Consider the following 21,194-nt stretch of genomic DNA (forward strand, 5'->3'; position numbering starts at 1 on the left):
TTGGTGGGAATGCACTCAGAGTCAGTGTGCTGCTGGGCCCACCTTTATATCCCTTGGGTCACGTATTCTCTTTCTTATCTATGGTGTCAGATCGTACTGGTCTGTCTTTTGTGACGCCAGTTTTTACAAGGGCAATTCTTACTTAATTTGCACTTGTAAGACAGGAGATAAGCAATTTGGGAGTACAGGACATTCTTTTACAAGGGCGGAGATTTCTCTTCTGGGATAACTGTGTGGGTGCATCACTCCGTTAATGCCAGCCAAGGGCAGTTCTCTGAGGCCCTTCATTAACGGTTAGCCTGCTAGCCCTCTATCTGTGTTTTCTGTTTCTCAGGGTCACGATGAGCCAGCACATCTGGGCCCCTTTAGGAAGGCATCAAAGACTGTGCTGTTTAACTGCTGTTCAGTGCCCTGTGTGCTCTGAGGCACCTTAGAGGGGAGGCAGAAGCTGGTCTGTAGTGGGGAGATTTTGTCTCGCTACAAAGTCTTAACAGGAAAAAGAACAATTGTTGCACCTTTTTGTAAGAATTACAATACTTTTTGTAAGAATTCTTTTTCAAAAGAATTCAAAAATACTTTTTGTAAGAATTACAGAATGCTTGTTAGGAAGACTGTGTGCGCCAATGTCCATTCATAGCCGGTTTATAAGAATGGAAGTAGGATAAAAATTATCCCAACTTGCTTGTTTGACGCCACCTTATTTATAACCAGGGATTTTAAATGTGCTTGTGGCTCTTAAAATAAAATTGATCTTGGATTCTAACATGTCCAGATCTTCTCTTAAATATCAGTAGGAGGATACAGTTTGGGAGCCGTTGACCTTGAATGTTTGTTTCTATGGATCAAGGCTTGTTTCAGATAGTCTGATAGCACCATCTAGTGTCTTAAGTCAAAAAGCTTCAGTCCTAACTTTTAAAAAATAATCTATGGGTTGTCTGCATGAACACTCAGTTTGGGATAAGAGTTGCTGTAACGCTGCCCTGCACTATCCTGCTCTATACTAAGGCCATGTCTACACTGCAGCAATTTTTTGAAAGATGATCTTCCAGAAGATCTCTTCTGGCAGATCTTTCGAAAGAGTGCATCCACACACAGAAAACTGGCTCAGAAGATCGATCCGCTCTTTCAATAGAGAGCATCCACACAGCTACCACTCTTCTGAAGGTACGGGTGAGGGATCGAAAAATCCAGTGCCATGAGGACTGCTTTTTGTCATGTGACAGGGTGCTGGCTGGAAAACTCTGAATCAGACCTCTGTCATGCAAGTGCCAGTCAAGAAAAAGTAAAATTGGGGCTAACTGAATTAGCTCTTCCCCAGCTGCCTCTTAGGCCTGGGCTATCAGCCTTGTTAACCAGGGGCTATGTAGAGGTTGGCAGGAAGGAAGCCAGGGGAAAAGAAAGAGAGGAGCCAGGGAGTTAAAGGTAGGGTGACTATATTTTTCCTGTCCCAAATGTGGGACAGGAAGATATTGGAGGTGGGGCAGCTCCTCCTGGCTGCACAAAGCCCCGGGGAGCTGGTGCCCCCCACCCCCCACTGCCAAGCTCCAGGGAAGCAGAGGCTGCAGGCACTCCCTGCCTGGAGCCCCTGGGGAAGTGGTGGCTGCGGGCACTCCCCAGCCCCCTAGGGCCTAAATATGGGACACTGTGCCTTTTAAAAAATAAGTAGGGACACCTTTTTGGGATCCCAAATGTGGGACTCTCCCGCCCAGTACGGGACGGTTGGTCACATCCCTCTGTTGGCTGCAGAATCTAGCAGTTCTGGAGGCTTTAAAGCCTGATGCTCTCTTTATCTACAGGGTAGCTACTGGTACTGTAAATAAAGACTATGGGGGATTGCACCAAAGCTGAGCTCTCTGGTTTGTGGATGCAGCAGTGGCAGACTATAGAGGGGCTCTTCTGTGCCCTCTTGTAGATACGTGTGTATGTGAATCAAGTGCTTCTGAGAGTATGGGGCTCAGGGCCAGATCCTGAAAGGTGCTCAGCCTCTGCAAATACCATTGTTTGGTAGGAATTGAATGGGCCCTAAGCTTTTGAGAATTGGGTCCTCAGTTTCCAGAGGATTATCATGGCAATCAGAGGCATGGTTTCACCTGTCCAATATTGTATACAGAGTGAAATTTTTGGGAAGAGTAAGAGTGGTGAATAATTACGTGACAGATGTGTTCAAACTCGTTAGGGTTAAGGAGGCTAAATGTCACAGGGAACTTGTTTAAATGCCTGCTTGTGTTTAAGTTTGGAAATATAGGACTGTTTTTCAATTGAGGAGCCCCTTTCTGGGATGAAGAATTGCGCTATTCCCCAGTAACACAGGGTAGGAAAAACTGGTGAACAATTTTCCTCAGATCTAGTATTTTAACTTAGAAATACTTTTTTAACTAATGCTAAACAGCCTGAGTGCAACAATTTGAGCACCTCAAGTTGGTGGTGATTTTTTTTTTTTTAAAGTAACCTGTTTCATTTGTGCACACAGTGACCTGTAGTGTGAGAAGTTTCTGTACACTTTCCTGTACTTTCCAGAAAGCACTGCTTTCTCTATGCCAGTATCAGAAGCTTAGGCCTCTTTCAGACTAGTCATCAGACATATCTTTAACTCAGTTACGTAAAGATGAGTCAAATGTCTTTCCCCTTTTTATTTTATTTTTATTTTATTTTATTTTATTAGCTCTTAAGCAAAACTGCTAATACTTAGTGTGCTGGTTTGGGGTAGGGAATGTGTCTTGGAAAAGTGACACCCTCTGCTTTGTCACCTCTTAGAAATTGATGTTTTATTGACAGACAAATTTGTTTCACTCAGAGATGGCAAATATATTTGGTAACACAGGTAGTTGCATCAAGCAGTAATCTGTATGTTATTTATAGTGCAGTCTGTTCTGAATACAAATTACTCTGTCTTTTGACAAGAGAAATTTAAAGCAAACAAATTGTTAATGTCAGATGTAGTAACCATAGTTCAGAGAGCTCTGAATGGGGATATGTTTTAAAAGCTAAATATCAGTTGAAAAAAATTGAAGTTCTCAAATTGCAGTTGAGTATAACTATTTTAGAGGGAGGCAGTTAATTAGTATTTGTTGTAGCTCTGTCTAGTTGCCCCCATCCCCCCCACCCCCTTTTCTGATTTTTGCTGTGGTTACAAGTCCATCTAAGCAATCATTACATTTTCATACATGTGGCACTGAACTGTTTTTCTGTGTGGAATTAGTAGCCTGTGTCTCATTACTTTTTTTTTTAAACTAAGTCTGAGATCTTGTGTATATCTATAAAAGTTTCATATATAATTATTTTAATCAGGACTTTTCAGAAGGCATGTGCACCGGTATTGAAGAATAAATTCAAAATCAGTGACTTGTCATAACTAGATCTTTATTTAATGTAACCTGATTTGGTAAGACATTATGACTACGGTTACGTTATAGTGCTCTGGTGACAGAGGTCACTGTTGGAAGAGATTTCCCAACAAAACTTCTGTTGACAGAATGCAACGCCACACAAAAGCAAATTGGGAGAGTGCTCTGCTCCGTCGACAGAGCAGCCGGACTGCCCGTCTGCTCTCTTGACAAAACAAGCACCCGGAAGCACGATGAACAGGGCTACCCATTGTTGTGGATGCCCTGTCTGTAGAGAGAAGGTCCCCCCCCCCAAGAAAGTCCACACAGCTTTTTTGTTGACGGGCAGCGTTATGCCTCAAAGCTTTGAGGCAGATCGCTTCTGGCAAAAGTGCTGTGTGTTGTTGAGATACTGTCATCAAATCTATTTGTGTGTGCATGCTTTGCTAGTTTTGTTGACAAATCTGGGGTTTTGCTGGCAAAACTTGCTAGTGTAACTGTAGCCTATGTGAAAATTTAAACTTTTGATCAATTGCAACAGAGCTTCCATGGTTAGGGTGCTGAAACATCTATGCTTTAAAGTGCATGTAAATAACATTTATCACTCTATCCTTTGGATATATTATTGCCTGAATGATTGGTAGCTTTAAATTGCTAAGTCCTAGCAATGTTAGCTCCTCTCTTGAGGGTAATGCTCAAATTGTAAAAAGAATTCATAGGAAAAAAATGTGACAGTATGATCATAGAGATGAAGACTCTGTGAACGGTGCTCAACTCTTTGGTTTCTTCACATGTAGAGCACCTTTATTCTAGACCGGAACTGCATGTACTTGAGTAGGAGAAAGAACATGTCTCATAATGCATGCTTGAAAAGTTCTTTGAATTTGGGGGTTATGTGCCTAGGGATCAAACTCTGTGTGGGTAAACAGTACTACTCTTCAGTTCTTTCGTGGAATTGAGCCTGACCAGTTTTGAGAAGGCAGTCTCAACAGATTGCACAGATCTTCTAAGAGCCTTTAAGCTCTGCTGGACTCCTTGGTTTTGGCTGCTGTTGGTTGTGGCTGAATGACTCTCTGGCTTTCTGAGTCCTGATTCCTCCTTAGTGGTGGTTGCATGCTGTCCTTTCCTGCCTGGAGTGGATTAAAGTCCCCACAGAACTACTTCGTCTCCTATTGTTGGGTCAAGGATGCCACTCTCTGGATTGTCAAGACCTTCAGAGCATTTCTCCTTTCTGTAGTGTAATGGTTGGCATTTCTGATGAATGGGTTATCATTAGGCTTCTGTGTAGGTCTGTTCATATTTCACTGTTGTTCTTCAAGTGATTGCTCATGTCCATTCCAAGCTTTTGTCCTAGCCAGTAGCCATAGGGTTGGTGCGACGTCCTCTGGAACAGCACTGATATGGTGACCAATATATGTACTGCCCCCGCACCCCCGCTCAGTTCCTTTTCACCGCGCTGTAGGTCATTGAAGCTCTTGCTTTCTCTGTTCAAATCATTAGTGAGTAGCCTATTGTAGTGTAAATAGTTCTTGAAGTGGAGATAGTTTTAGTATTTCGTAGTTAGTCTTAGTGTGTTAACTAGTAGCCAAGGCAAGGCTTTCCATCCCCCTTGGTGCTAGGGAATGCCTGGATCCCCAGGCTTTAAAACTTATTCAAATGGCAGCAAATGTACGCCCAAAAGTGACCCCCATTCAGCCTGTTTGATTTGCTTGGGGGAAGAAAACGTGATGGCTGTTCAATTTGTAAGGCCTTAAGCCCAGAGCTTGGAGAGATAGGGCCCAACTCCTTAAAGTCCTCTTAATGGAGGCGTCTGTTAAGTCTCAAGTTTCTTCAGCAGGAGCAGAGAGTGGAGCCTCCTTGGTGCAAAGTGCATTGTTGCCATTGACCACGGTGCTGCCTAAGGACTCTTGGCACTGGGAGCAGGTGCAGGCACCATTGCCTTCTCACAGCCATAGGAGTCAATCTCCAGTGCCGAAGAAGGGCAGGCGCAAGAGGCATTGCTCACCGAAGTCAAAGCAGGCTGTCCTGAAGTCCAGGACTTTGGCACGCACTGTCGAAGGGCAGGAGGCACATACGTAGAAGCTGGTGTGGGCCGGGAGCCCTTAGGCGCTGGACTTGCCCTCAATACCAGAGGCATTTTGAGCGGCACAAGGACTGCTTCAGATGATGGTGCTAGGTCTTTCTCTGTCCCTGGAGGACAAGCGCCATAGCACTGAAATAGAGCAATTGGGACTCATGGACGTGACACCGGTGCCAACCCCTGTGCTCATGTAAACGCTGACAACCGTATCTGGTGCCAAACGCTCTGGTGCCAACCTAGCAGATTGTGAGCCAGCTTCAGGTGCCCTATGCTCCAGCACTGCCCTCGATCTGCACATTGGCACTGACTCCAATGGCCCTGCCATGGTCGTCTGCCTCTGAACTGACATTGTAGTTGGACTCCTACTTGAGCTCCGGATGGAGCGGAAGCCTGAGAAGGTCGTACCGTAGCCGTTGCAGGCACAGTAGTTGTCACTCGGACAGTACGGGTTGGCTGCCAGCTTCACAGGTGACTCAGTAGTGGCCTTTCTGGACCCCATGGGCATTTCACGAGGCTGAGGGCCAGGCCACTGGAGTGCTTGTAAAGGTGCCAGGGGCCCCGCCGATCCTGTGCTTGGGACCATCACCGTTGCTGGGCGCCCCACCACTGGAATAAAGACAGGAAGTGGTGATCATTGTGGAGCCATCTGTGTCTGCCCCATCAATCTCAGCACCGTTGTCGGCACCATCACAGTGGGACTGGACCCCTTCAGTGATTGCGTCATCCTTAGCTGTACTTCCGGTGCTGATGGGGCAGGCACCGGCATCGACTCAAGTTCAGGAAGTGATATCAGCGCTGTTTGTGCCACCTGTTGCGGGGTTTTCTGGCCAGCCAGTCCCTATGCCAGTTCTGCCTGTGGTGCCCCATGGTTTGCCCATAACTTCTATGGGGGGGCAGCCAAGTGCTGAGTAGGTCACTACTGCCTTCCCCTCCAAATGGAGGTGCAAAGGCTATCTTCTTCCTCCTCTCTGCATGAGTCAGTGACGGGCTCATTTGCCTCACCTGTATTGGAGGGTGGCAGGCAATTTCAACAGCTCCTTAGGAGAGTGGCCCAAAACTTGGGTGTGCAAGCGGAGGAAGTCTGGGATGAAATGGGCCCTGTCACAGACATTTTGTCTTCTGCAGGCCACACCAGGGTGGCTCTGCCCATAATCAAAACAATTGCCACTATGGCTAAAACGGTTTGGTAGACCCCTGCTTCCGCCCTTCCTGTGACCCATAGGAACAAGAGACAGTACTTTGTCCCTTCCCAGGGCAATGAACATTTGTTCATGCACTGCCTCCGCCCCCCCACCTGACTCCCTGGTAGTGGACTCTGCTAATCACAGAGAGCACTAAGGATTCCAAATATCAGAGAGGTAGCCGTGTTAGTCTGTATCTTCAAGAACAACAAGAACTCCTGTGGCACCTTATAGACTAACAGATATTTTGGAGCATAAGCTTTCGTGGGCAAAGACCTGCTTCATCAGATGCGTGAGTGGGTGTGGGGGGGACAGTTTCCAGATGGGTATTTCAAGAATGAGGTCCCAGTAAAAGGGAGGGCCAGAGCTGGCAAGGTCTATTCAGCAAGGTGGAAATGGCCCATTATCAGTAGTATGTATCAAAAGAGGGAAAACCAAGTCAGACCAGACGGGGGTCCCTCCCCGAAAAGCAGAGAAGCTAAACACTTGGACCTCTATGGAAGGAAGGTCTATTCAATGGAAAGGTTGAAATTAAGACTTGCTAACCATCAGGCTCTGGTGAGCAGGTATGCTTATAATACAGCCAGTGCCCTGTCTAGGTTCTCTCAGATGGTGCCACCTGAAGCCAAGCAGGACTTCACAGCCATGGTGGAGGAGAACAAACAGATTTCAAGGGTGGCCCAGCAGGCAGCATTGGATGCTGCAGACACTGCCGCAAGGGTTGTGGCCTCTGGAGTGGCAATGTACAGGGGGGCTTCGTTCAGCTTTCTGGCCTGCCTCATGAGGTCCAGCAGACGATCCAGGACTTCCCTTTGGTGGCCCTACCCTATTTTCAGATAAGACAGATAAAAAGACTTCATAGTCTGAAAGACTCGAAGGCCACACCTCCGCTCCTTGAGCCTGCATGCACCTGCCACCCAATGCAGGCATTTTAACCCCTATCCTCAGCAAAGACAGTTTCCACAGCCGCAAAAGGACAGCAGTAGAAGGTGGAACAGGACAGGCAGGCGCTGTTCAGGCCAGCAACCTCAAGGGGACACAGGGGCCCAAGCCTCAGCTTTGATGGCACGGTCGGGAGTGTCGGGCTGATCTCTCCCACTCCAGCATCCCCACTTTTTCGTTCTGCCTATCCGCCTTTTACCATATGTGGTTCAGTGTCGCCACAGACCGGTGTTCCTATGTGGTAGTGAGGGGATATGCCATTCAGTTCTCTTTGTACCCCACTTCCTAACCCGCTTCCCTATCCCTCTTTAGGACCCCTCTCAGGAGATCCTGTTATGGCAGGAATTGCGATCCCTCCTGTGTTCTGGGGCCATAGAATAAGTTCCTCCTAGGTTTAGGGGACAGAGGTTTTATTCCTAGTATTTCCTAATTCCAAAAGCAAAGGGGGCCCATTCTGGACCTAAAAGATCTCAACAAGTTCGTAAAAAAGATAAAATTTTGTATGCTGTCTTGGGTCTCATACTCCCAATGCTGGAGCAGGGGGATTGTTTCACGGCTGTCAACTTACAGGATGCATATTTCAATCTACCCTATTTACAGGAAGTATCTTGGGTTCATTGCAGATGGGAACCATTATCAGTTCACAGTCCTGCCTTTGCGGCCCCAAGGGTCTTCACCAAATGCATGGCAGTGGTAGCAGCGCACTTACACAGGCGAGGGGTGCAGCTGTTCCCGTACCTGAACAACTGGCTAGTCAAGGGTCGTTCCAGGGAGCAGGTAATTCAACATGTACAGTTGATTGGTCAAACCTTTGTAAACCGTCCTCTCTTGATCAATGAGGCAAAAGTCAGCGTTGCTCCTGTCTCAGTCAGTAGAGTTTGTAGGGGCATGACTGGATGCCAGGTGTGCCAGGACATTCCTGCTGGACGACAGGTTTGGGTCCCTGGGGACTATAATCTGAGACATCCTGACAGTTCCCGCCACGATGGCTAGGTGCTGCCTGCGTTTGCTGGGTCACATGGCAAAGTGCACCTACCTGGTACAGCACACCAGGTTGAGGATGCGTCCTGTACAGCTGTGGCTGTCATCAGTGTATCGCCCTGTCATCAGTGTATCGCCCTGTAAGAGACAGCTTAGACGTAGTAGTTATGGAGCCGATACAGACTTTGTCGACTGTGCAATGCTGGTTGGACAAGGAAGTCGTCCTCATAAGAGTTCCCTTTGCCACTCAGCAGCCCTTGCTTTCTCTAGCAGTGGATGCTTCGGACCGGGTGGTGGGGAGCGCACCTGGGTTAGCTACGAGCCCAGGCAGTTTGGAGTGTGTCGGACCTTTGGCTGCACATAAATGTGAGGGAGCTCAGGGCCATCAGACTAGCATGCGTGACTTTCAAGGCCAATCTGGCAGGACGTTGCGTGTTAGTCAGTACAGACAACACGACAGCAAGGTACTGTATGAAGAAACAGTGGGGTGTGCGCTCCTCTTTCCTGTGTCATGAGGCCATGTTGCTCTGGGATTTCTGCATACAGCACAACATCGTCGCAGGCCCTTTACCTGCCAGGTGTGCACAATTCACTGGCGGACCAACTCAGCAGGTCCTTACAGATCATGAGTAGTCTCTTCACCTGGAGGTCGTTCATTCTATTTTCTGGAAGTGGGAGGTGTCCCCAGGTGGACCTCTTTGCCTCCCATCTCTGTGCGAAATGTGTGAAGTTTTGCTCCTACCACAATCAGAATCTGGGGTCCTGGGCAGACGCCTTCAGTGTCCCCTGATTGGGTAGGCTGATGTATGCGTTACCTACGATCCTGCTAGTTCACAGGGTCCTCCTCAACATTCCCTCAGAAGGGGCATTGATCATCTTGGTGACACCGGCATGGGCCCCTTAGCACTGGTACTCGACCCTCCTGCACCCGTCGATCTGCAAGCCGATGTTGTTGCCGATCTAGCTGGACCTGCTGATGCAGCAAGACGGGAGACTGCAATATCCTAGTCTCCAGTCTCTGCACCTCACAGCGCAGAAGCTCTGTGGCTGAGAGACTGGGAGCTGGCCTGTTTAAATCCCATAAAGGAAGTTTTGTTGAATAGTAGAAAACCCTCCACGAGGGTGGCTTATTTGGGTAAGGTTTTCAGTGTGGTTGTCTCACAGAGGGCTATCTTCCTTGCAAGCTTCCATCCCAATGATTTTAGATTACTTCTGGGGTCTGGTACAGGACAACTTGTCTCTCTCCTTGGTTAGGGTGCACTTAGCTACCATCTCAGCCTTTCACCCGGGTCACAGAATGTCTTTTGTGTTCTCAGACCCTGTAGTCAAAAGGTTTCTGAAAGGTTTAGGAAGAATCAAGCCCCACCACTGCCCCCGTGAGATCTCAGTTTGGTGTTAGCCAGGCTCATGAGGGCTCCCTTTGAAACCCTGGCTATGTGCTCCCTGCTGTTTCGAGTTACCAAACGGCATTTTTGGTGGCAATCTCCTCCACCGGGAGGGTATTTGAGTTGTGAGCACTTTCGGTGGATCCCTTGTACACAGTGTTTCACAAGGAAAAGGTTAGGCTGAGACCTCACCTCCATGTTTTTACCTAAGGTGGTCTCCACATTTCATGTTAACCAAGACATTTCCCTTCTGCTATTTTACCCAAAGCCCCATGCCTCCACGAGGAAGCGGTGTTTGCATACCTTGGATGTTATAAGGGCGCTGGCCTTCTCTATGGATAGGACTAGGCCCTTTAGAAGAACGCAGCAACTCTTTGTGGCAGTAGTTGATAGGATGAGGGACCTTCTAGTCTCCCCCCACTGGATTTCCTCCTGTATAGTGACGTGTATCAAGGAGTGTTACAAGCTCGCTGGCGTTCCTCCCCTGCTGGTTAGGTCACACTCCCATGAGACCCTAGGCATCATCTGTGGCATATTTGGCACAGGTGTCTATCCAGGACATCTGTAGGGGGGCCATCTGATCCTCATTTGTATGTTTACAACACGTTATGCTTTGACACAGCACACATGGGGAGACACTGCAGTGGGCAAGGCTGTCTTGCAGTACATTCGAGGCTCCATCCCCACCTCCTAAGAACTGGCTTGTATTCATCCAACTTGGAATTTACATGAGCAATAACTTGAAAAAGAAAAGTTACCTGTTTTTGTATCTGGTGTTCTTTGACATGTGTTGCTTGTATCCATTCCAAAACCCTTCCGCCTTCCCCACTGTCAGAGCAGCCGGCAAGAAGGAACTGAGGGCTGAGAGGGGTTGGATGGTGCATATATTGGTTGCCATATCACACCATTCCTATGGCTAGGACAAAAAGCTTCCAGCTGCTGGGCATACGCCAGTGCACACCCAACTTGGAATGGACATGAGCAACACATCTCGAGGAATACCAGTTACAGAACAGGTAATTGTCCTTTGTTGACACAGGCTGCAGATTGATAACACTACAGCTGTTGGAGTTGATTTCACATGTTGAATGTTATCTTAAACATTGGAGCAAAAGATCTTTTGTTAAAGTGAATACATAAATTCTGAGCACAAAATGATGGCGTACAGAAAAAAGGACCAGTTGCCAAGACAGCGTGTTCCAGCTCGAGTAGGTCTGATAAACATGCTATTTAACAAGCCTGCTCAGTGTTTGCTTGCATGGTAATAAGATGTTTATCTGGAAGAAAATGCTGAAAATGTTAAGACTGTTTTGAAAACGTAGCTTGGGTTGGAGAGTTCAAGAGTTTGTGAAGTTAGTAGCTATTGATGATCATCCAGTTACAAAATAAATAGACTTCCTAGAACCCAAGGGCCAGATTCTGGTGTGATTGAGCCCTCAGAGAACTGTGCCTTTGAACGTGCAGGTCTCTTGAATGAGAACTTACAAATAAAAGTGTAGAGTGTGGTTGTTGAAGATCTTTGCCTACCCTATGAAGAGCCACCATTCACCTGGGTTGTCAAAATATCCACTGTTTTCTCCCCGCCAGGGAGGGGATACACGCGCGTGCGCGCACACACACAGAGTAGTCCCTCGAGTTACACAAGGGTTGCATTCCCACACACCCTTGTGTAACTCGAATTTTGTGTAGTTGGGGGATGCGGCGGGGGGGGGCAGGGGGCAGCTTTTTTCCCTGGTGGAACACACGTTCTGCATCCGGGGAAGCAGCAGAAAGGTAAATCTTGGAGTTCGGGGTGGCAGGGGGCAGTTGGGGAGGGTTAAGCCTGGCAATGGGTTGGGGCCATGGGAGCGGGGTGGGTGGGATAAGCCTGGGGTGGGTTAGGACTGCAAGGGGCGTGGTGGGTGGAGGAGTGAGTGAGCTGGGACAGGAGGGTTTGAACCACGCCTTCAGGTTTGAACTGGAGTGGGGCAGGACTGGGGGGGGGGTTGAACTGAGGCTGCGTGGGATTGGGTAGGGGGGTTGAGCCAGGGTCAGGGGAGCAGGATTTTGCGTTGCGCTAAACTCTCATTAATGCGAGTTAAGTGCAACTCAAAATTGGGCATTTTGAGGGTTTACTGTACAGTGATTCATCAGTGTAATCCCAACATTCCTTGTTGTCCAAACAAACCTAGCTGCCTAGATGTGGACTCTTGTGGAAAGCATCTTGTATTAATCACTGAATTTTGAGTTTTACAGCTCCCAAGCAGGCATTTGGAGGAAGACTGAACTGTAACAGTGATTTATATCTCACTTGAAAATTGCCATGTGTTGTGTGATTTGTGCATGAAAGGGAGAGCTGACAGGATGACTCAAAGCAGAATCCAACAAAGAATATTCACAATAAAACTGTCACAGTGACTTTAAGTATTGTTTCAGGATACCAGTTGTAGATGAAAACAAAAAAGCAGTCCAGTAGCACTTCAAAGACTAACAAAATAATTTGTTAGATTATGAGCTTTTGTGGGACAGACCCACTTCTTCAGATTAAGTGGGTCTGTCCCACTAAAGCTCATCATCTAACAAATTATTTTGTTAGTCTTTGAAGTGCTACTGGACTGCTTTTTTGTTTTCGTAGTATATAGACTAGCACAGCTATCTCTGTTACAGTTGTAGGTGGTTTTGAATTCTGGTGTTTCACATATTTAAATATTTACAGTTTGAAAATTATTTGTGCTTTTCAGAATACCTTCCCTACTGCATATTAATCCTACCCTGTGGGTGCTTTTTGTATGGCTCTTAAATGTATGGGTCTTTTCCTTATTTATTTTTTAGGTGGGTTTTCAAACAGCTGTATGACAAAGGACTGGTTTATAGAGGTGTTAAGGTTATGCCTTTCTCGACCGCATGTAATACTCCCCTTTCGAATTTTGAGTCTCACCAGAACTACAAGGTATGTCAGTGATATATAATAATTGGACTTCATGAATCTACTCTGTTATGTTGGGGTGTATCTGTTTTGGATTGGAAAGCTTAGATATTTCCGTTGGGTGGAACATAGAATTGACTTCCTCCAGACTGATAGAAAAGTGTTAGGGCAGGTCTACACGGGACCTGAAAGTTAATCTTAGATCCAGAAATCCAGCTAAAGCAGTTCCGTTGACTTCTCTTATTCCTCACAAGAATGAGAAGTATCAGGGTTGACTGTTGAGCTCTAACAGTTTGAGTTAGTTCTTAGTTTCCCAAACTGGGAGGCGTCTCTGCTGGGGGGGCATGAAGAAATTCCAGGGGGATGCATGAGGCAACCCACCCCCCAGTCATTCCCCACACCTGAAGAAAAAGCTGGCCTTTGCTTCTGGCTCTCAGCCCCTGCCATTTCACGTGGGTGACCTGGTGCAGCGCTACAAAAAGCAGGCATCTGGTGAAGGCCCACGTGGAGCTAGCTGCCTCCTGCAAAGGTGAGTGAGTGTGGGTTGGGGTGGAGGAAGAGGATGGGGTTAGATGAGGGTCTAGCAATGCCTGGCTTTGCGGGGGAGAGGGGCTCAGGCTGGCAGCTCACAGGTGGCTGGCCTGTGGTAAAAAAGAGGTGGGAGGGCATGAGGGGTGTCTCAAAAATGAGAAGGGCTCGTGATGCTGAAAAGTTTGGGAATCATCGAGTTAGTGCATCTGTAATAGGCGTATTAAATCAATACACAGAAGATGTTCCAGTTAGCATAGCTGTATCCCAAGTAAAGTGCTGGCCTAGTTATGTATGTGTCCGGCTATGATTTTTTTCTGAAAGTTCCTTTGGTCATTTTTTGTTGGCTCTTTCATCAGTTTTTGATCTGGGAACTCTGTGTCTACCTCTCACACTTCTGAGTACCTCACTGTGTTGAGCTTCTACAGTGGATATTTACACTGCACTTTTCCTGCTTGTCCCTGCAGAGGATTCCTTGTTTTATTGAATCTGTTCTTTTCTGAAGATCTGGCTTGCCAGGCCAGTAGCCACACTTGTAATTTAGTCAGTGACTTGTGAGAGGAGAATTGAAGCTTGTCATCTGATGTCCAGGGTTTCAGCTTAAATTTTAATTCTTGCTCCTCTGTCGTCTTTAGCTGCGTCTACACGTGCACGCTACTTCGAAGTAGCGGCAGTAACTTCGAAATAGCGCCCGTCACGTCTACACGTGTTGGGCGCTATTTCGAAGTTGAAATCGACGTTAGGCGGCGAGACGTCGAAGTCGCTAACCCCATGAGGGGATGGGAATAGCGCCCTACTTCGACGTTCAACATCGAAGTAGGGACGTGTAGACGATCCGCGTCCCGCAACATCGAAATAGCGGGGTCCTCCATGGCGGCCATCAGCTGGGGGGTTGAGAGATACTCTCTCTCCAGCCCTTGCAGGGCTCTGTGGTCACCGTGGGCAGCAGCCCTTAGCCCAGGGCTTCTGGCTGCTGCTGCTGCAGCTGGGGGTCCGTGCTGCATATACAGGGTCTGCAACTAGTTGTTGGCTCTGTGTATCTTGCACTGTTTAATGAAAGTGTGTCTGGGAGGGGCCCTTTAAGGGAGCGACTTGCTGTTGAGTCTGCCCCGTGACCCTGTCTGCAGCTGTGCCTGGCTCCCTTATTTCGATGTGTGCTACTTTGCCGTGTAGACGTTCCCTCGCTGTGCCTATTTCGATGTTGGGCTGAGCAACGTCGAAGTTGAACATCGACGTTGCCAGCCCTGGAGGACGTGTAGACGTTATTCATCGAAATAGCCTATTTCGATGTCTCAACATCGAAATAAGCTATTTCGAAGTTGGGTGCACGTGTAGATGTAGCCTTTGTGTCATTAGTAAAACTTCTGCTTAGAAGGAAATGGAACCATGAACTTCTACATTGAAGCATGGCATTGTGTAAAAACTGCATAAGTGTGTTTAGAGAGCTCATTAGGGTTAAGGAGACTAGATGTGTAGCAAACTTTCAAAGTTTGAAAAATAAATAAAATGCCATTTTGTGTCTGAGTAAATAAGTGTTATTACAGAAAGTGAGATACCCCAACAGAGAAATACTAAGCAATTATTTTATTTGTCAATGTAACAAGATTCATCTTTTGAAATGCTATTTTATTTTTTTAGTTGCCTGCTAAGTTTAGAACTTGTGAACATTAGAACAAGCTAGTTAGAAACAAAGGTGTCTTTGTAGAACAATTGGAAGAGACTAAATTTTAGTGATAGCATAGTCTTCACTAGGTAGTAATCAGGATTCAAGTATTGCATAATTGTCTGTATCTGGCTATTGCCTACCCCTCCTGCAGAGAGAGAGAATTCCTTCTGGAGCACCTCTTGGCTTTGATTAACATGGCTGCCCACTGCAGAATGGAATTACCTGCTCTGAGCTGTGTTGCTGGAGAAGAGCCAGGGATACTTTCTGTGAACAAATGGCAATGTGACATAATCTGAGTGTTCATGGTTCATGCCTATGTTAATTTGTTAGGTGTTACAAAATACCCAAAGAGAACTTATTTTTAATGCAGCTTGGAGATATTTGCTTTGGAAAGTATTACGTATTTCTAAAGTTAACGATTTCACAACACACAAACTAAAGAGACTGTACAGTGTAGTAAATGACAGGATCCGCGTTCTTGCCATGGAAGCTGTATCTTTTAGGCTATGTCTACACTAGCACACTACGTCGAAGTAGCCTATTTCGAAGCAAGAACACTGAAATAGGCTACTTCGACGCATATCGTCTACACATCTCTGGGGCTGGGGCTGTCGACGTTCAGCATCGAAGTAGTGACGGGGAACGTCGAAAGGAGCCTCCCCAGAAGGAAAAGTGGAGTGGCCACACACAACAGCTCCCTGTCGAAATAGGGGCCAGCAAAGCCTGCGGATGGGGTCACAGGCTGGACTAGCCCTTCTGGGGCAGCAGCAAACCGCTCTGTTAAAGGACCCCTCCTAGACACACTCGGCCTGCACAGCACTAGGTCTGCAGAGCTGACAACCGGTTGCAGACCCTGTGCATACAGCATGGACCCCAGCTGCAGCAGCCAGAAGCCCTGGACTAAGGGCTGGTGCACATGGTGACCATAGAGCCCTGCAGGGGCTGGACTGAGTGTCTCTCAACCCCATAGCTGTTGGCCACCATGGAGGACTCCACTATTTCGATGTAGTGGGACGTGGATCGTCTACACACACCTTAGTTCGACGTTGAACGTCGAAGTAGGGCGTTATGCCCATCTTCGGATAGGAATAGCGATTTCGACGTCTCACTGCCTAACGTATGATTTCAATGTTGAAATAGTGCAAGGTGTGTGTAGATGCAACATGTGCTATTTCATCGTTGTGCCAGCTACTTCGAAGTAGACGGCTAGTGTAGACACACCCTTAATGTGTTGAATGTGGGAGCAATTATTTGAGGGAAAGTGAAAAATAAATTTAATTGACTCTCCAGGGGATTTCAGACAGGCTGGAGGTCATTGCCCACGTACTTTTTTGTCAGGGACTTGAAAACAAGAGGTAATCTTTAGGGTTTCATGTTTCATCTACGAGGCAGTACCTCAAGTGGCCCAGAGTCAGCTAATACGATGTTGCAGGGGTGGTGGGGTGAGTTGTGTTTCTCATCAACAATTTAGAAAGAAAAGGGATATCTGTTTACTTGTATAAATTCAGGTATCCTAGTTTTCACCTGAAATTTTTCTGTTAGGACTTTCCATTCCTTTTTATTTTGATATTTGTTTAGATCATAACATAACGGAAGGCTTGTGCTTATTTAAATATTCAATGAATATGTAGTATTGGTTTGCAAAATCATGCAAGCATTAAGTAATCAACACAGCACCCCGAGGGAAGTATGTAGGAAAGACTGGTGGACATAATTTGAGTTTTATAAGAGACTAAAACTCCACCTTAAGCACGCGTCATGGAGTCTGATAATGCCATTACTTTTAGTTACAAAAATGGCAAACTTATTCTTTAGTTCTCTAGTGATCATGTTACCGTTTCTGCAGGTCACCATTAGGTAAAAAGCTCTACAGAGCTTTGGTAAATCTGTATTGCCACTTAGATTCTAGCCATACAGCTGCTTTGCTTCATAGGATTTGGGGCTTGAGTAACACTTGCTCTTTAAATTTACCAGTTGGAAGCATTTACTGAACAAATATGTAAAATGGTAATCCTGTAACACTTCAGGCTCTTTTCAGAGCATAAATTTATTTAAGTTCTTCTGCAGTCCAAGAGTATTGAGAATACAGACACTATAACTTGTGAAAGTGCTTCACCCTCTCCCCAAGTGTCTGAGACAACATCTCATAGAATAACATTGATATTACTTTGGGTGGATATGGAGGCATTCCTTTGATATATAATTGAAGGAAGGATTCTTGGAGGCTGACTGTTAGAAAGCTATCTGCCAGATGTTTGTGGAATACGTTTTAAATATCCACATACTCATATGTTTGAGGACATACAATTTGTGCTTTGATTAACAAAAGTTGTGTGCTAGGAGAATTTTCTCAAGTGATAGCTCGCCCTCCCAACTCTTGGTCTCCTGGCACAAACTAGGTGAACGTTGAAGTCCAAGTTTCAGCAACTGAAAATGTATTAAACTATATGAAGACCTTTTAACCAGTTCTGATATTGAAATATCTTTGTATAATCTTAAAATGGGATTATCACAGTCACCTGAGGGAGTCAGGCACCCAACCCCAAGCTCTATAGTTGTGTTCGGAGAGGGGTGTCCTTCATGATTAGTCCAAGTAGCCTATAACTGGGGAGGGGAGCGACATACTTAGGTCCGTCCTCATCAGAATTCACTCTTGCTGCCTGTGTTGACAAGTCAGGGTGCAGGATGCTAAGGGAATCTGGTAACTCAGTGACAACAACTGTTATTGCTTTTCTTGGGAGTGTGTTTTCTCACTGACTCACAAGAAACTTTTCATATCCCTCTCTCCATGGCTGTTTCTCTTAAGGATGTCCAAGATCCTTCTGTGATTGTAAGCTTCCCATTGGATGAAGATGAAAGCGTCTCCCTTGTTGCTTGGACAACTACACCTTGGACCCTACCTAGTAATTTGGCCCTCTGTGTTAACCCGGAATTGCAGTATGTGAAATTAAAAGGCAAGTTCTAACTTAGTATGGAAATGTAGATCCATTGGATTCATGCTGGATAGACAAATCTGAGTTTCAGGAAGTAGCTTTTCAGTGGAGTCAACTATATCCAATTCTGAAGAATCAGTTCAGTTCAAAGTTTCCCTAAAATTAGGGATGTTAATGTTTAACTGGCACACCTCACCCTAAACACACGAGGCTTTTCGATTTCAGTTAAACTGTGGCAGTTGGTGGCGAGGCAAGGGGTTGCTCCTGCCCCACATGGTCTGTATGTTGTTTTGAGTTTAAGGCTCAGTGTAAACATAGCCCTAGGGCTGCCAGCGACCAGAGCAGCTCCAGTCAAGTTGGAGAGCCTCCATCTGCAGTATGCCCCAGCGTTGCTGTGCTGCAGCGCTCCTGGACCTGCCATGGACGAGGGCTGCTCTGGCTGGGCTGGAGCTCCAGACCTGCCTGTGTCACTCCTTGGGGTCACTGCAGAGCACAGCTGCCCCGGCTAGACTGAACAACCACCACCCTTTGGATGTCCCAGACTGCTGTAGACCAGTGCTGCTCTGGCTGGCTGGACAGCCCACAGTGCTCCTGGGCCTGTCGTGGACAAGGCCTGCTTCCATGGCAAGCTCCAGCCCCCACCAGTTAACCAGCTAACGGCTAAGTCTCAATCGAAACATTTGAGGATTACCGATTATGGTTAACAGTTAAGAGCTCTACTATTGACATCAGCATTAGCACAGACTCCCAGAATTGCAGAGGAGATGCTTTCAGGATCTGCCCTGCCCTTTGCCCCGGTTAATTGTTTAACTGGTTAAGTTTAATGTTTGACTAGTTAAATAATTGAATGGGATTTTTACATCTCTAGTCAAGAGGGTGGTGTCTTAAATTTTAGCTGGTTGCAATGCATTTATATGATAGGTATAAAAATATCCTTGGGGGTGGGGGAGTAGAAAATTTGAGTCTGGTTAAGCAGAATTATTCTGGATAGTTTTAGACGTGATGTCTTATTGACTTTTGTAACAGTGCAAACTAGGGTATTCACTTACTTTTTTTTTTTGTCCCCCCCATGCACTTTTTTTAGATTGTGCCACAGGGAAAATTTATATCTTGATGGAAGCCAGGCTCGTAGTGCTGTACAAATCTGAAAGTGAATATGTGATACTTGACAGGCAAGTACATGAATTACTGTACACTTTTGAACTTCCATTTTTTTATAAATAAATAATGAACTGCTTCAAGAAGTTAGATAATTGCAGAATCCAAGACTGCTTTCTTAGCAGAGTATCTTAACATATGCCTGCTGTTTTATTCACAGCCTGTCAAGGGCTTTAGATCTGTCACTGCAAATTAAGCTTGGGTGGAAGTTTTTTGTCCATGTGGAAGCTGCATCTGGTTTTATTGTAGCTCAGGAGAAGGTTAAATACTTGAAAACAGAGCAGGGGAAAGTCATCAGCATGCCATCATCCTTCCCACATAGTAATCTGCCTCTTTTGCTTGTGAAGCTAGTGTTAGTGCACTTTTATAAGGACTTTTTTTTATTCATTTTTATTCATCTTTAATATGGTTTAAAATAGAATATAGACCCTCAGAACTAAAAAACTGCTGTAAACAGATTAGCTATTTTTAGTACTCTCCACTGGAAAACATTATTTTTATGAAAGGCATATAGTATAACAGAAACCATTTACTCTTCTTCCCCTTCCTGACCACCCTTTTGTAGTGTTAACCTATGCACTCCTGGATATCTTCCCAAAATTGGAAATTGCTTGTCCCTAGACAACAGTAGTTTTTCTCCCCCTTTATGAAATATTTGCACTTTTGTAATAGTGACATTTTTTGAGAACGAAAATATGTTTAAAATGGAAGTGGAGCATGCATCATCATTTCTTTTCCTGCAGTTTCGTAGCAGAATCTTAAACATGTTATGTAATGTTTCTTACATGTTGGCATTTTGGTGTTTTAGGGCTTTTTTTTATGGTGGAAGTTTTGCTAGTTCTACAGATTTTCCTTGCGTGTTATAATTGTTTTCACTTGCATCCTTCACACTTTGTTTTTCTGAGCTGTTTTCCAGCATGTTAAGGTGGTTGCCTGTTCTGTCTTAAAACTTATCATAGAACACTAGGACTGGAAGGGACCTCGAGAGGCCATCGAGTCCAGCCCCCTGCCCCAGTGGCAGGACCAAGTACTGTCTAAACCATCGCTGATAGACAGCTATCTAACCTGTCCTTAAATATCTCCAGCGATGGGGATTCCACAACCTCCCTTGGCAGTTATTCCACTGTTTGACTGCCCTGACAGTTAGGAACTTTTTCCTAATGTCCAACCTAACCTTCCCTTGCTGCAATTTAAGTCCATGGCCTCTTGTTCTGTCCTCAGAGGCCAAGAAGAACAAGTTTTCTCCTTCCTCCTTATGACTCCCTTTTAGATACCTGAAAACCGCTATCATGTCTCCCCTCAATCTTCTCTTTTCGAAACAAAACAAGCCCAATTCTTTCAACCTTTTTTCATAGGTCACATTCTCTAGACCTTTAATCATTCTTGTCACTCCTTCTGGACCCTCTCTAGTTTCTCCACATCTTTTTTGAACTACAGTGACCAGAACTGGACACAATACTCCAGCTGAGGCCTAACCAGCGCAGAGTACAGCAGAAGAATGACTTCTCGTGTCTTGTTCACAACACACCTGTTAATGCATCCCAGAATCACGTTTGCTTTTTTTGCAATAGCATCGCACTGTTGACTCATGTTTAGCTTGTGGTCCACTATAATCCCTAGATCCCTTTCTGCTGTAGTCATTCCTAGACAGTCTCTCCCCATTCTGTATGTGTGAAACTGATTGTTCCTTCCCAAGTGGAGCACTTTGTATTTGTCCTTATTAAACTTCATCCTGTTTACCTCAGACTATTTCTCCAATGTATCCAGATGGTTTTGAATTATGACCCTATCCTCCAAAGCAGTTGCAATCCCTCCTAGCTCGGTATCTTCTGCAAACTTAATAAGCGTACTTTCTATGCCAATATCAAAATCATTGATGAAGATATTGAACAGAACCGATCCCAACACAGACCCCTGCTGAACCCTACTTGTTATACTTTTCCAGCAGGATTGAGAACCATTAAGAACTACTCTCTGGGTATGGTTATCCAATCAGTTATGCACCCACCTTATAGTAGCCTCATCTAAATTGCATTTGCCTAGTTTTTTTATGAGAATGTCATGTGAGACCGTATCAAATGCTTTACTAAAGTCCATGTATACCACATCTAC

At 45.7% G+C, this 21,194-nt stretch overlaps 1 protein-coding gene across 3 annotated transcripts in view; it reads left to right on the forward strand.

The window, feature by feature from the left end:
* Positions 1–21,194, forward strand: part of IARS1 (isoleucyl-tRNA synthetase 1) — a 193,736-nt gene that overhangs the window by 20,313 nt on the left and 152,229 nt on the right. For all 3 annotated transcript variants that reach the window (XM_075004893.1, XM_075004892.1, XM_075004891.1), the window contains 3 exons: positions 12,704–12,821; positions 17,798–17,945; positions 19,009–19,096. In XM_075004893.1, coding sequence (XP_074860994.1) covers positions 12,704–12,821; positions 17,798–17,945; positions 19,009–19,096 — 354 coding nt within the window. The remainder of the gene's footprint in view (positions 1–12,703; positions 12,822–17,797; positions 17,946–19,008; positions 19,097–21,194) is intronic.

The sequence above is a fragment of the Carettochelys insculpta genome, chromosome 11 (assembly GCF_033958435.1).
Source record: "Carettochelys insculpta isolate YL-2023 chromosome 11, ASM3395843v1, whole genome shotgun sequence".
Classification (NCBI taxonomy): Eukaryota; Metazoa; Chordata; order Testudines; family Carettochelyidae; genus Carettochelys; species Carettochelys insculpta.